Source organism: Typha angustifolia, chromosome 13 (assembly GCF_048772165.1).
Source record: "Typha angustifolia cultivar Huaian chromosome 13, ASM4877216v1, whole genome shotgun sequence".
NCBI lineage: Eukaryota > Viridiplantae > Streptophyta > Magnoliopsida > Poales > Typhaceae > Typha > Typha angustifolia.
Window position 1 is genome coordinate 12230848 of NC_133251.1, and position 15968 is coordinate 12246815.

Genomic DNA, 15968 nt, shown 5'->3' on the forward strand with positions numbered 1-15968 from the left:
GCTCGACTCATTAGCATATTACAGAGCTCGAGCCCAACCTAATGACCCGAGAAGAAACTAATGAGATCAAATAAATATTTTCAAAAGATAACATACATTTAAATTTTAATATAAAAAACACATATATAATAGTGTGGGTGGGCGGGCGGGTTCGGTCGGCCAGCTAGTCTTTTGACTCGAACTAAGAAAACGGTGGAGCCCCTACCTACTCATGCTGAGGTCCAAATTGAGACCCCAAATTAGTCCTAGTGTAGAAGAAATATTGCAATAATGGATGTGGAAATTCCTGTCTTATTATTAATACAGCAGAGTGTATATCCAAGAACTGGTTATGAAGCAGTAAGCCTATAAACTTACATCAGAAGACAAATGGGCCTTTTATCATGTATTGGATATTAACATATACCTATGGTCCAATGAAATAGTGGTATGGGCTTGGAGTCCAATTAAGAATAGATATGATTGGAGACTAGTAGTATAATTAAGTCCCCAAATGCAAAGCTTCAAAGCCTTATCATTCCATAGCAAGATAAGAAAGGTAGGTAGCTGGTTATTATAGTATAATTAAGAAGGTCACGCTCGTCCTAATCCTCGCTTTCCCGAATTTTTAAACGGTCACCCTCCATCTTATCCGGGTTTAATAAGACCTCGTCTGACTTAAATTTACCGTGTTGCCCTTGCTCTCTTTTTTAATCCCTAAAACCCCACTAGTAGTATATTGGAAATAATAAGTTTAGAGATTTAAATATTACGAACAACGTTACGAGCCCGCAGTAAGCGTCGCCCGAGTTAACGGAAACAGTACCGGGTCAAACGGAGATTTCAGTTACTAATCTACCCACATTAACTCACCACCCCCTGGCCCCCCCCTGCTCTTCTTAAAATTCAGGGGCAATCTCGTCATTAAACCGTAACCGCCTCCTACAGGGTCATTATCGTCATTTCGTCCCACCTTTAAATTCGATGGGCCTTTGCCGTTCGATCTTTTTCCAATTCAAAGCCGCGTGGAAACGGTTGCTATCAGAGAGATGATCCAATAATGACATGCCGCGTGGCAGGAAAGGGTCTTTTCCGAAGGAAGGAAGCGATAGGAGAAAGGGAATGCTAAAAAAGAGAGTTACGTGTGAGACCCATACACGTAAGTCGTTTGTGTATGAACTTTACCAAAAAAGTGAGGTTATAAAAATGAGGCGGTAATCGGAACGCGCAAGTGGTACGACTTTAGTTATGCCGGTAAGTTTACCACCTTGTCAGGGTGGGTTTAATTATCTTTAAACTATAGGCTTAACGGAAGGATTAGTCATTTGGTCTCACAAGTGGTGACCACATACACCCATAGACAAAACGCTAGCAAAGAACGGAAAGCCATACAGGGAATCGCCTATACAAAACAATATGGCATGTATAAGACTCGTTCCCTATCCGTAGAGTCGAGATATAGTAACTGTGTATCAGTCTCCGTCTCCCCAGCAGAGCAAAGCTCAAACAGTTTCTCCTCTATTCTTCTTCTTCTTCTTCCAAGCTTGTTTTCTTGATCTTTTTTTGGTGAGTATACTGAACAAATTATAGATGCTTGTGGATACTGCTCTGCACTTCATTTCTGTATTGTTTTTGTTCTCTTAATGGCACTGTTTCATAGTTTTGCTGCAATTCTTGTGTTATTTCCAGGTAGAATTTTTCGGGGTCTTTTATTTTTTGTATTTATTCTGTTCATTTTAATGTTATGCTGTTTTAATCATATGGGTTTGGGTCGGATTTGATTAAAATTACGTTTTAGTTGATTTGATCGTGCAGAGTAATGTGAAATGGGTGCTCCGTTGCTTTCCTTTTCTAACAATGCCTTTTTCTTTTCGATCTGATAGGTAATCAGTTCTGTGCTTTTTATTATTTAGAGTTAATAGTATGTGATAGAACATCCTGATAGTGTTAAGGATTAGAATATATGGGTTAATCTACGCCTAGTTTGGGTTGGAATTGGGTGTGGGTGTTTCTGTTTTGATGCAAAATATTAGAGAAAGCAGAACATATGCTGTCTCCCAAGTTAAACAAATCTGGCTATTTGGTGAAAGATGAAATTAGAATTTGTTAAATGTACGACAAACGAGAAAACCATTAAAGAAAGAAATCGCAATTATCATGAGTTGAAAGGTCTAGCTCATTCACTTAGACGTGAACTTCAGAAATTTAGGAAACATCTAGCTCATTCACCTTTAACTCATAGTCTACCTGTATGATGTACATTTAGTATATACGTGCAATCTCATCTAGTGGTAAGGTATAATGTTTTCCAAAGGAGTGCTAGTTTGATGCATAATACCAATTTGGCATGCTGAAAGCAAATTGACCAGCTTTTTTAGTTGAAAGCAACTTGATACATAGACCAATTGACGTTGTACTTGATACTTCAGTTGGATAATTACTTAAATTTTGAAGCTTGGTTCCGTTAGAAGCTTTGAATTAGATTCTAAGAATATTCCTGAAGTGTGTTAACGAGTGAGATAGAACAATATAGAGGACTTCCATATTAATTGTATTTGAGGCCAGATAAAAGCAAAATTTGGGTTTTGTAGGTTGGTATATAACAACTACACTACTACATATTTTAAATTTGGTTTTGTTGTTTTTCTTCAAAAATAATAAAATTGATTTTGTTGTGTGCTAGTTTTTGTACATTCCTTTAGGGAAATTGTACTAAGTATTATTGTACTCTTTTCTTCTTGTTGCCCCGTCCTTTCTTTGGTTCATATGTAGAGAATGATAATGCCATAAAATATTAATTGTAAGTTATTGGTAGGAAGAACATCTTTATAATTTGTGTCCACAATCATGTAATATTAAATTATCTAATGGTAATTCTTTGCCATGCTAGATAGGAGATGAGAGAATTGGTTTAGAAGACACGAACTAGTGGTATTCACTACTCCAAAGTCTTGGGTGATCTGGTGATTCATAATTTATCAGAGAGTATATGATTTGTATCACATCTCTCTCTGCCTTGAAACTTGATTGTGGATATAGTGGCTTTTGTGGGACAATGCGGCAATATCTCAGTATTCCATTTTATTCAATTGATAGAGTAATTTCCTTTGCCCTTCTCAAACTGAGGATCTGAAGTAACAACAGGAAGAAATTTCGATGGATGATCTTATTGAATCCTTCATTTCATCACCAACATGGTCGGATGCTAATGCATCTATTTTGTCATCTTGCATCGGCAACACTGCATCTCAAAGTGATTTCTTGCTCACTGATCCAGAGGAAGCTTATGGAGGAAATGAAAAAAATCCTCCTATATACATGAGATCTCCAAGTCATATACTAAGCAGTACATATCCTGAGGATTTTAGATCGGATAAGAAAGATGACACCTCATCATTATTCATCAATGGGGATCTGAAGTATGGCATAAACAAAGGCCTTTTTCCTTGTGAAACTATATGCCAGCATAAGCTTCACAAAGAAACAATGGAACCGCAAGTGCAACAGTTTAGTGAGACTCCTCAAAACAGTCTAACATTGCAAGGTGCAATCGCATGTAATTCGACAGCCCAATCATATGGCCAAATATTGAATGCACCATACACTGCAGTTCTGCCTCATGGTGCATTGGCCATGTCTAGTTCAGCTGAAAGCAATGATAGTCAGCTATCTGGATTTCCACCTATTTCTGATACACCCTCTTTTTCTTCGGCTTCAACTATATGGAATTCATCATATTCAAATGTTTCCTCACTGATGGGAGAACGAAAGTCACAAGTTTTTGGTTTTCCAGGAATAGAAAGTGATGATACATTGAGTGCAATATGCTATGAGAATGGAAACATACAGATAGACAACTCACCTTCCGCTTCTGTACGTGTAAAATTCTATATAAATAGAATGGAATTATGCCATACTCTACCTAGTGTGGTTATCTGACTTCTGATTCCAATGACATTCAGGATTACAATGAGTTTCAGAGACACAATCTGCCTTCTTTCACTGCTGGGCGACAGATAAATTTGACCAGTGATCATATGAGGACTCATCAACAGGTGCAAAATTTGATATCCTTTTCTTTTAGATAAAAAAAGTGTAATAATTACTACTCCTACAAAATGGGAACATAATTTTTTCACAAGACTTGTGCACTGTCAATTTTTGAGTGTTAAATTACCATAGTTTTACCTTTTCCCTTTTGAGAGTGGTCTTTTGTTTTGTAATAGTGGTCATCACAGACAATTGGGCGAAACACTAGCAAGCATCAAATAGACCATTCAGCTGGTACTCAATCTCATTTAGTTCCTGCTAATGGTAATGATAGTGGAGCTGCCAAGCCGCGCACCAGAGCACGGCGTGGTCAGGCAACTGATCCTCATAGTATTGCAGAACGGGTAAGTTTGTGATCATTTATCAATTCTTGGGCTGGTAAGCCTCTTCATGTGTCAGAATAAAAGATTTTCTCTACGGTTTGCCTGATGCAGTTTTTCATGTTTTCTTGCACTAAAAATTCCCAAATGGTTTCCTTTCTGGTTGTTGAGTGATTATGTTACATACTTGAAATTTCCCATGAAATGCAGCTTCGAAGAGAAAAAATTACAGAAAGAATGAAGAATCTTCAGGAACTTGTCCCAAGTTCTAACAAGGTACTTTCCATTCTAACTAATGTGCAGATCATGATAGATATATTTTATTGGCTCCTTCATTATAACTGTTTTCTCTTGCTGGCATAATAATTTGATTAATGCTTAGAACTGTGATTACTCGATTTTTGAAGACCGAGTATCTTGAGAGCACACTATCAGTGATGATCACAGCTGATAAGGCTTTTAATCAATTCTAGAAAGGAAATGGAAGACAGATTCCATCAGTAACAGTGTAGCACAACATTCCACCTATCAAGTTTAGTACATTCTAAAGTTGATGTGCCATTTTCTCTGCAGTGTGGCACAATCTTCCACCTATAAAATTTAGTACATTTTAAAGTTGATGTGCCATTTTATCTGCAATAGACATAATGTGATTTTTGTGAGCGCATTAATTATAGTATAGAATATGTGCACAGGTTGTAAATAACCCTGTAAACAAGTTGGATCTGAAAGGAGATCACGGGCGACACACACCTGATTTAGTAATTGAATCTGATCTTATCTTACCAAGTAGTCCTAAGGATGTTAACCCAAAGGATTGGCACAAATGGTATCATATGCTATAGACCCTCTTTAACCATTGCTGGTCAAAATTGTTAGTTTCACCATAGATGTAAAAGTAAGTGATTTCTTCTATTTACCTTTGGATGATCCATTAGAAGTTAGGTACTTCATCTATTCCATTTTCTATTTAGAGAAGTGACATCAATCATTTGCTAATGATCTTATTGTCAACTTAATATCTGGTTCATTTCCTCGGAAACTATAACTTTTCCATATTCTCTGTTGCTAAAAAGTTAATGTTTTTGTTGAATCTTCTGTTTCTGATGAACAGGCTGACAAAGCATCAATGCTTGACGAAATTATCGACTATGTGAAATTCCTTCGGCTGCAAGTCAAGGTTTTCACATATCCTTCTTTAAACCTTCATAGATAACTTAATTATGCTCAAATGCTGACATTTTTTTGGATTTTTAATTGAAGGTTCTAAGCATGAGCAGGTTAGGTGCAGCTGGAGCTGTTGTTCCCCTTCTTATAGATTCACAAACTGAGGTGCCATCTCATTTTATTTCCTACTTAATTCAAGTTTTCTTCACTAGAAAGGACAAAAAGAGATAAAAGTAAATTTAGTTAAATCAAGAAAAATACAAATTCTATTGACTTAAATTAGTGACAGTGAGAAAGATAAGAACAAGCAACTTGCAGGTGATATACTTCATTAAATATCAGGTTTGGCAATTTTCACATTTTTCTACAAAACTTACCAAAGATAGATATATTAACAATACAATTTATAGTTATCATATGCATATGCAGTGCAATGACCATCCTGGAATGTAACTTTCTGAGGTTTTATCAACGGCTTTAGAATTCTTTGGAAGCACCTTGTTTATGCCAATACTGTTACATTCATGCAGGACTCTCGTAATCAGCTCCTATCATCCGAAGTTGTTCAGGGAGGACCGGGCCTATCTGAGTTGCAGGATAACTTAGTCTTTGAGCAAGAAGTTGTGAAGCTGATGGAATCCAATGTGACAACTGCAATGCAGCACCTTCAGAACAAGGGCCTTTGTCTCATGCCTATTGCCCTTGCTGCTGCAATATCCAATAAAAAGGGCACCTCTTGTGCAGCCATTCGACCAGAAAGAAGGAAACTGGACGCGGAACATTGTGTTAGCACCCAATGGAGCCAGAGTTACATGGAGAAAAATGTTTCAGATGATGGAGCCAATGGCTGCAAAAGCGATGATTCCACAAAGGAAGAGGCTTCAAAGTCTATCAACAATGTGATGGAGTTGAAAACTCAAGGTATAAAGGCAAACTGACTTCATAAACTCTTTTATCTTTCCTACTAAATAGTTTGCTGTTAAGAAGGATGTTTTGATTTGTCAACTCACTTGGTTTACCGATGTATTGTCCTTAGAGCACTGTTTGAACAACTCTTTTGTACTTATTTCATGTATATATGTACTTGGGGATGTAGTTTTTTCAGTAATGTGTAAACATAATTCCTGGCATGAGCCAATCAAAAGGAAATTTGATTGAGATGTGAAATGTGCAAAACTTTCTCAGAAAGATGCTCCATCCAATGAGGTGTTCTCTTTAGTTGAAAAGCAATGAAGTGATCAAAGGAACACTTGAGTGTTAAAATTTTGAGGATAAAATTCAAGTCAATTTAAACTTTTAGATTAAATGGTAAGTTAAAATGGTACCGAAGTAAGAGGTTCTACGGCAAAAAGTTACAAGTCAAGGCTTATTTGATCTCTCTTCTTGTTACAAGAATCAACCCAGAATTGGAGTTGAAATAATTGAGTGAGAAAATTTTCGGAGTTATAATTGGATCTTAATTCTTAGATTCGAATTCATATCCATGCTAATCATATCAAAGCAAATGAACAGAGATCATTTATTTGAACTCGGATGCATGCGGATCTAAATCCGAATCCAAACCCAATCCACGGGTCGGATCTAAAACCGTATCACAGCAAACGAACTATTCGCCGAATTAGCTGACTGCTGTTCTTCACACACACGAAACTTCCATTCTCCATGACCCGTCTTCCTATTTCGTTTCCTCTCCTTCAAGAAAGAAGAGAACCGCTTCATTATATATACACCAAGAGAGCCAAAGAAGAAGAGAAGAACAGAGCGGTCGTCAACTAGGGTTGGGGTTTCGATCTTTGTTCTATTCGAGTCGGCGACAAGCACGAATTTTGGCCCAGCGAGCATGGCGACCGAGGAGGCTTTAATGGAGAATCTGCAATCGTTGCAGAGGAAGCTCGGAAAGAAGCAGTCATTCGAGGAGGCTGTCTCCTCCCTAACGACCCTCCTCCGAGAGAATTACTCGTCTTCCTCCCCATCCATTCGCAAATCGGTATTTTTGTTTCTTTTATGTTGAATTAGGCTCGTTGATCTTGTAGTATCCCAATTTATCATCTTGGCTTCTTTTAATTGCTTAATGTTGTCTATGTTCGTCGTTTATGTCAAATTCTGTCATGAATAATATCGTCAGAAAATACTTTTACCTTTTTTGAAGAATGGTGAGCCTTTAGGGAACAAAATAGATCTATCTTGCAAGCATGGTATAAGGCTTTAAAAGCTACAAAAACAATTGGTTGCACTGTATAGGATGTATAAAATAGTGGATGCGCAATCATAATCTGGAAACAATTGGGCTTCTTGGATAGACATTACTAGCACCTAATTGTTGACGTGAGAGTAACTTGAAGAGATTGAACTACTTATTGCTTAAAGGGGTAAATTTTGGGTACTAGTAGGAATGTCCCCTTCTGACTCCTGTTATATTGAGGGAGGTCTCTTCTTTTTATTCACAAGTGACACGGATGTTTGTTGAATGTAGGTAACCGAAGATGTAACAATAGAAAGTCAAAGATGAGATATTTATGTGCTCTGATTGAATAAATGAAGATGATATTTTTGCCAAATGCTGTGCAGTCATGGCAGGCATATAATATTTGATCTGGCATGTATGCAAGAAAAGTGAAGAAAAATTTGAAAGTGCCTGTGTGGTATTACGGTTCTCTGTTTATAGCATTGATGTGAGCCTATTTTGCAATGCTGTTTTAGTTTCTTCTTTCCTTGCCCTATTAGCAGCAAGTTAATCATACTCCATATCTTCTGATGATATGGCGACCTTAGAAAGCCTAATTGTTATACTTTGGAGTGTGGAGAATTAAGTCTGGAAGGGATTCTTGTAAAATTGTAAGTTGGTAATTGCAAATCAACATGAAAGCTTATTTTAGATGGCAGTGACTACTCTATGCTGATATTGCAATCTATATTCATCTCAAATGGTACCAAAGTGCAGAGTATGTAAACGTATAAAATAAAAGTTCTAAAATAGTGGAATATATTACACACTAGAATGTTCGGATGATGATATAGTGAGCTAGTGATTGATTAGCCTTGTTGGAAGTTGAGATTGGGAAAATGTTGTCTAAGCGAAAAAGAAGCTCCACATAGTCTACCTCTTCATAGTTATAAATTTTCTAGTTGCCTAGTCGAGTTCATTTGCTATAGTAAATATACGGTAGTTTATGTAGGTTTTTCTACGAAAGGTTGGGAGCTTGGATCTTTTTAAGTTACACATGTTTTATCTTTTAGTGAATGACACAAGCATGTTAATTATGAATATTCTTTCATTGTATTTAAGTTTAGATAGGTCAAAACTCTGAAGTGAACTAAAAGAAAGTCCCTTAAATTAGGGTTCAACTGTCCCAGTAATTGAGACTGTGATTTCATGTGCAAGTGGAGATGGCTGCTGCTTCTATTGCTATTGCTAGCAAACTAGGTTATAACCATGGTTCCTAGTTTCAGCCGATCCTAAGTGGGATCGGCCAAAATGGATTGGGATTGACTGTAATCGATCCTTAATCCTAGGCTAAAACTAATCTATTGATTGGTTTTGGTGAGTATAAGCCGGATCGGCCAATCTAGCTCGAGACAGGTATGCGTAAGAGAGAGAGAGGGGGAAAAAGAGGAGAGAGAGAGGGTTTGTGGGTTGTGGTAGTAAGAGGGAGAAGAAAGAAGAGAGAGATATTGAGAAAAAGTAAAAAATAAAAAACTGTTGGAGGAGGAGAGAGGTGATAGTTGGTGAGGGTGAGAGAGGGAGAGGATGAGGTATAGTTCTTTTTTAAGGGAGAGGGTTAGTAAGAAAGGGATTTAGTGGGAGAGAGAGAGGTAGTGAGGGAGAAAGTTTGATAAGAGAGAGGATTAGTGGTAGAGAGAGTTTGATACGGAGAGAATTAGTGGGCGAGAAGGTAAATATTTTTTTTATTTGTGTTGGAGAGGGAGAGAGTGAGTGGTAGAAAGGGGGAGAGATAGATTGAGAAAATAGTTTTTTTTTTTTAACTTTTAGATTTTATATATGAATAATTTATATTTTATCTTATTACTAATATTTTTAAAATATTTAGAATTTTTTTATCTTTTAAAATTTATTTTAAAATACATGTCGATACGAACGGTTGATACTACCGATACAGCCGATACAGTTGGTACATATTATTTTATTAGACGGCTGTTGTTACCTAAATAAAGTGAATTTGCCCTTAAAATCCGTTAATCTTGACATATTTTGTAATCATAGTGCTTGGTTTACTTGTTCCTTTCACACTTTATTGTGAATAGCTTCACTAATTTTTTTTCACTTCCTTGTTGCAGTTTGAGAACTGCATTGTCTCGTTTGTCCTTCAGTAGAATTCTTATTTGTCATTTCCAAGTTCAGATGTTGGCCAGCTTAGCTTATCTGCTACTTATTATTAACATGCTTCCCTAGTTTGCTAATTTCTGACAGATTAATTATCACTAGTTTTATATAGTTTATGCCAGTTTTTTAGTTGATACATATGATTCCTTTTCTTGGCAGATATATTCTACTGTTTGTCGTGTTGCAACTGTTCTTCAGACTAGATATACTGCACCAGGTTTCTGGCTTTCTGGCTTAAGGCTCTTTGAAGAAGCAGAGAATTTCGTAGTTGAATCCTCAGAGAAGGAGCACTTGAAAAAATGTATTTCTAGGGCTCGGGAGCATCTTCATGAAACAGAGAATGAAGTTCCAACAGTGAACAACAGACAAAGAGGTATATCACAAATAATAGCTTGAAATGGTATAAATTTGACAGTTACTGTTTGCCATAGTATGGCTGTTTATGGTGGAACTGTTTCTTGTTAGATGCTTCCATTGTATACTTGATAGTCAAGTCATCAAGATCCTTCTTTTTTGTGAGTAAGCTGATGTTGTGAGTTCATTTGTTGATTCAAATAAGTTAGTGATTTCTGGGTAGTCGGTGGGATTTAGTCAAGCTATATGTTGAAATGGGATGCTGGAACGAATGGGGCAGAAAATATGAATTATATGATACTTTTGTGTATACAAGATTGATGGGTAAGATAAAAAGAAGATAGTGTTATGGGGACTATGTTATTAGACAAGCAACTGGAATATTTGCAACAACTTTTTTGCATAATACCTTTAAAGTTGATGCACATACAACCCTCAAGAAGTTTAGTTACGTATATGCCCCTGTTAATATCTGATGATTGTATATATACACATTGTGTTGCAATTTGCATAGGTAAGAGGCTTTGATGAGAAATACCCCTACTTGCCAATGTGACCTCGCTACTTTTTTGGTGGAGCTTGAGGTTTTTGTTTCTCTGTATGGTATTTCATGAAGAAACTTGCTGAGAATACCAAATTATTAATCCTCTAAAAAGTTATGTTTTTCTTCTGAAGTCTTATTGTTTTTTTATTTTTCATGTTTCAACTGTTGAATGGAGCTATACTAATGGAGGAAATTTTTTTTTAGTGTTAAATATTCTTTGCTTACAGTGTTTATCTTGTTGATTTTTTTAATCCCTCATTTGGCTATCCTATTTTGTTAATTTTGTGTCTTTCTCCAGATTCCAGATTTCTTTTTGAAGGGCATTTGACTATGGAACCTGAGCCACCACCTCCCGCATGGCTTGTGGCTCAGAATCTTCTTACAACTCTAGCTGTTGCACAAGATTGGACCTCTATACCTGAATCTTCTGGAAGCCAGGAGAACAATGATACATCAGAGAATGCTAGGACTGACTTAATCCCTGAGTCCATCCGAGAGTTTATAAACAATATGCAAGATGCCATGGACCTTGATAGTGTTATTGAAGCATCATTGCAGGTACTTTTTATCAATCGCAGGGAGAGTGCACTCCTTTTGCTATGCAACTGCCCTTCGGCTTAATGACAATGTAGTTTGCCTAGCATCTTGATTCTATGTGATTGGTATATGTTAGATTTGGTAGGTCATGGTATGTTGAGAATTTATTAAAAAGGAGTCCCAGAGTTAGACATGTTGAGATTCTATTAGAATAGTAGGCTTTACTTTTTCTTTTCTTTTTTCTTTTTGGTCTAAAAGTAAGGCCCATAAAATTTAGCGAAAGTAATGTTAAAAGAGATCATGTCGGCAGCAAATTTTTTTTTTTCTCACTTGTTATCTCAATATTTTTCCTTTTAATATCAGTGATATCAGCAGCAAAAGTAAGTCATCTTTATGGGCCAGTGAAATTACCCTTCAAATTGGTCATTGGGCCCCTGACAACTCTTTGTAGCCTCTCTCCCTCGAGCAACCAGTCTTATGTTTATATTACTTAATGAAATATCTTTAGGTCAATTATTTAGATAAAGAACAGTTTTAAGTTGTTCCACCATGTAGAATTCTTTTTACAGGAAACTTAGTCGAGGTTCGAGAGGATTAGATAAATTTTGTTTCAATGATAGAGGCAGAGTCAAATTCTGATACTGCTTCATATTTTCAGGAGATAGGTGCTGGGCCACACATGCCACCACCAGCTTCAAAGGAAGTTGTTGCGAATCTTCCTGTTATCAATGTCACTGAGGAGGTCATTGCTAAGTTAGGTAGTGAAACAGAGTGTGCTGTTTGCCGGGAAAACTTGGTTGTAGATGACAAGATGCAGGAGCTGCCTTGCAAGCATCTCTTCCATCCCCCATGTCTTAAGCCATGGCTGGTAATCCCTCCACAACATTTGCTTATATTTGAATTTATTCCTAGAACAGAAGCGGTGCATAAAAATATGAGTTCCAATTACATTCACTTCCTATGTAGTATGTTTGGTCCATCTTTCTAACATTTTAATCTGGCAGGATGAGCACAATTCCTGTCCAACCTGTAGATATGAGCTGATAACAGATGATCATGCCTATGAGAGCTGGAAAGAGCGCGAAAAAGAAGCAGAAGAAGAAAGGAAGGGTGCAAGAAATGCTCTTCGAGGAGGGGAATTTATGTACGTTTGATGTGCAAAGAATATACATAAAAAACTTGGAATAATCTGAGGTAACTTATGACACATGTATATCATCATGATTTCCATATGTTAGGCTCGCTCTGAGATCTTTTGAGTTGTTTCTCACTTGATTTTTCAGTTCATTTATTGTTTACAAAGTGAATGTAGCTTTCTGCATTGAGGATTTGCCCCTAGATTCAATGAGTAAACTTTGACAAAAAGTGGACCTAAACAGAGATAGTTGTGCAGATTCCTCGATTGGCCAAATATGCTCCTGTTACTAATTCTGAAGCCCCCGAATTCATTACCTAGAAGCAAATGTACTTCTTGGAATTGCAGGCTGGTGAATTTTCTTCCAAAACTCCATTTAATGGATATTTTTACCCTTAAATTAATTAAATACGCCTCTAAAAGAAGGGCAAGAGGAAATCAGAGAATCACCAGCGCTGCATGTGTTCCTAATTTTGATCATGTGCTTCGTTTTCTAGTCATGATAGCTTAAATGATGATACGATTATTTTGCTTCTATATGTTTGTAGTCGTTCGAAAATGGAGCTCAAACTTGAGACTCAACTCGATTTGATCTGAAAATAAAAGCATAAGCTTGATCAACTTTTGGCTGGCTTAGGTCATTATCATAACCTAGCGGCGGAGTTTTATCGGACCATAAACCTCTGGTCATGACTCCAATTTCTTTATTGATGCTGTCCAACTCATATGTATCAGAGAGGGCTAGCATTTTTTTTGTCTAGTTTACGATTAGCCTACTTTATAATCTATCAAGTTAAAAGATAGAATCTAGACTTAGGCCAAAGGATCGAACCCTATCTTGACTTTGAGGCCATGGCCTAGCCTATCAGCCGCATCCAGTGGCATTGTTAAGATTAACTGAACTAGTGTATTTTTTATTATTATTGTGGAGTATTTTTAAATATTCTTTATAAAAAGCTTTTTTAATTCATACTAAATCACTGACATTTAATACGATAAAAATAAAAGGGATCTTACCTCATAAACGATTTAGTTATGAGAGGTCGAGTTTACTCAGTTCTTCCTCTTGAGATACCTAACTCATTATTATCAGCATTATCATTGCGGTTGGATTGATCTATCAAAGGGTACTAATGATATAAGCACCATATATTTTATTTTTTGAGAAGGTATACAGCCCCCTTATAATTAGGTCAAACGTTAAAGTGTTTTCCTAAACTTTTATTTGTATTACTTAACCCTCGTAGTTCTAATCTATATATAGAACTATTAGTTTTCTATTAAAACTAACGGTAAAGATAATTTTCTTGTTAAAGTTGTTAACCTTTTGATAATTTTTCTTTATTTTTAATTTTTAAAAAATATTTGCAATGTCAAAATAAAAAAGATTAAGATGAAAGAAGCATAAGATAAAAAGAAAATTCACAAAATAATACTTTTCTAATTAGTTGCCATGAAACAAAAACAATATTTTAGTTATTTTATATTAAATTAACGAATGTCAAACATTAGAACTATAAGACTTTGTTTGGTTTGAGCTCAGAAACTCCTAACTTTGTTAAGTAACTAAACATTTCTTTATTTTTTTTATATCTAACTAAATATATTCTTCAAAAAATTAAAATTAAAAGATGAAACTAACTAATAAAGTTAGGGCTTTAGTATCAAACCAAAGGAGCTCTAAAATATAAAAGAGAAAAAGAAATTAAAAAACAAGGAGGCACTCAAATTTTGACATAACCACGTCAGGGTAAATTATACTTTCCCCTTATTTTATTAAAAGGTCCCAATTAGGAATAAATATTGTATAAATTATGCACATAAAAGGCAATTGCAGGCCCTCCAACTAGTGATAGGATTAGATCGCCTACATTCTCTATTGTAGGAATTTCTATAACTAGCAATTGATTCGCTGCCGAGTAACCGATTGCAGTAAATTCATGCAGATATAGCGCTGCAGATGATACCGATGCCCACTAGTTCATTGGCCAGTACCCACTTGGACTAATCCACAGTTTTAATATTCTATCATATCATGTGAAACTGATAGAAGTGATGGATCCTTTATGAGCACCAAGTTGCTCTACATATCTTTTTATTATTATTATTATTATTATTATTATTATTATTATTATTATTATTATTATTATTATTATTTATTTTTAGTTGCTCTAAATATCTATCACCCCTTGTTCAACTCTCATCGCGTTGCCTTTTTAATTTTGGTATCCCTAATCCCCACTGTTTCCTTCTCTTCTCTCATCTCTTCTCTTCTCTTCTTCTCTGAGATGCTTCCAAGAACCAAGAGCATCTTCCACCTAGGTGAGGAGGGTGATAAGGTTCACAAGGAGGAGGTAGCCATTAGAGGACTAAAAAGCTTGATGAAACCATCAGAAGCCCTAGTAGGGCTTAAGATTCTGATACAACATCAGACGCAGGGATCCAACGTAGTCGTAAAACCATCGATAAGATCGCGTATGGTCGCCGTTCAGGCTTGGCAATTTCCTAGAAGAGCAGTCCCTCAAGAGTCTGGCTTCCTCAAGGCATGTCTCATGTGCAAGAAGGAGCTCAACTCTCAAAAGGATATCTACATGTATAGGTAACTCTTCGATTCACTCTAGAGTACTAACATACTTCATTATGAGATCACAAACATCTTGCAGTAATTGATTCTATATGGCGTTAATGCATGCAGAGGTGATCAAGGATTTTGCAGCGAGGAATGCCGGCGTCGGCAGATCTCTCTAGATGAAAGGCAGGAGCTTGAGGCATCGAAAAGAGAGCTGCGTCATGTATCCTACCATCGCCATGCTAGATCAAAGGCTCGCCAAGTAGATCGGCCTGCGAAAATGGTGATTGCAGCATAAGGAACCTTGTAATGGAGAAGGAAATATAATTACCTAGCTTGTAGACCATATTTTCATGCTCTTCTTTTAGTTTGTTTGGAAAAGGCTTTTTGAATTTTTGTATAAATATGTTATGTAAATCAAACAAAGAAAAAGATCTGACAAAGTTGCTCTTGACTTTTATTTTGTTCCCTTTTAATTTTTTTTTTATCTGAATTTAAAGTATTTGAAAAAAACTTAGTTGCACTTTCAGCTCTGATAACTGTGCAGATAGTTTGTTTCCAAAAGGCCTTATAAACGGCTTTCTTTAATAGAGAAAAATAAAGATCTGCTTTGAGTTTGATTTTGAGTTTGATTTTGATTTTGATTTTGATTTCTCTAAATCGGAAGCATTAAATGTTTATTTTAAAGAAAAAACTCAGTTACGTTTGAACTGTGATCACAGTGTGGGAGAAATTAAATAATACCGTGGATTCTTTAGAATAAAACAAAGTACATGCGATCTGATATATAATTAGAAAGATACAGGATAACTACTGTGATGCAAGTAGTGAGTAGAAAACTGAGAAATGAGCAAAAAAGTATTTGAAAAACTTAAACTTGACTCAGAAATCAGGAGAGTAAATTAAACAAGAATCTCAGGACGAGTTGATAATTTAATACCCCTCGAATTATAATACAGCTTGCACTCCCA

General features: G+C 36.1%; 3 protein-coding genes across 3 annotated transcripts; all 3 read left to right on the forward strand.

Moving 5' to 3' along the window:
- Positions 1-1432: 1432 nt before the first annotated feature.
- On the forward strand, positions 1433-6674 carry LOC140773911 (uncharacterized). The gene is made up of 8 exons (XM_073116690.1): positions 1433-1545; positions 3124-3852; positions 3942-4034; positions 4206-4373; positions 4560-4625; positions 5464-5529; positions 5613-5681; positions 6047-6674. Exons 2-8 carry the CDS (start codon positions 3136-3138, stop codon positions 6452-6454), a joined length of 1587 nt encoding a protein of 528 aa, XP_072972791.1. The 5' UTR covers positions 1433-1545; positions 3124-3135; the 3' UTR covers positions 6455-6674.
- Positions 6675-7222: 548 nt separating this feature from the next.
- Positions 7223-12631, forward strand: LOC140775074 (E3 ubiquitin-protein ligase AIP2). The gene is made up of 5 exons (XM_073118322.1): positions 7223-7503; positions 10018-10231; positions 11055-11314; positions 11952-12161; positions 12298-12631. The coding sequence occupies exons 1-5, from the start codon at positions 7357-7359 to the stop codon at positions 12445-12447; spliced, it is 981 nt and encodes a 326-aa protein (XP_072974423.1). The 5' UTR covers positions 7223-7356; the 3' UTR covers positions 12448-12631.
- Positions 12632-14624: 1993 nt separating this feature from the next.
- On the forward strand, positions 14625-15451 carry LOC140774343 (FCS-Like Zinc finger 17-like). Its single transcript, XM_073117305.1, has 2 exons — positions 14625-15027; positions 15124-15451. Exons 1-2 carry the CDS (start codon positions 14717-14719, stop codon positions 15293-15295), a joined length of 483 nt encoding a protein of 160 aa, XP_072973406.1. The 5' UTR covers positions 14625-14716; the 3' UTR covers positions 15296-15451.
- Positions 15452-15968: the final 517 nt, after the last annotated feature.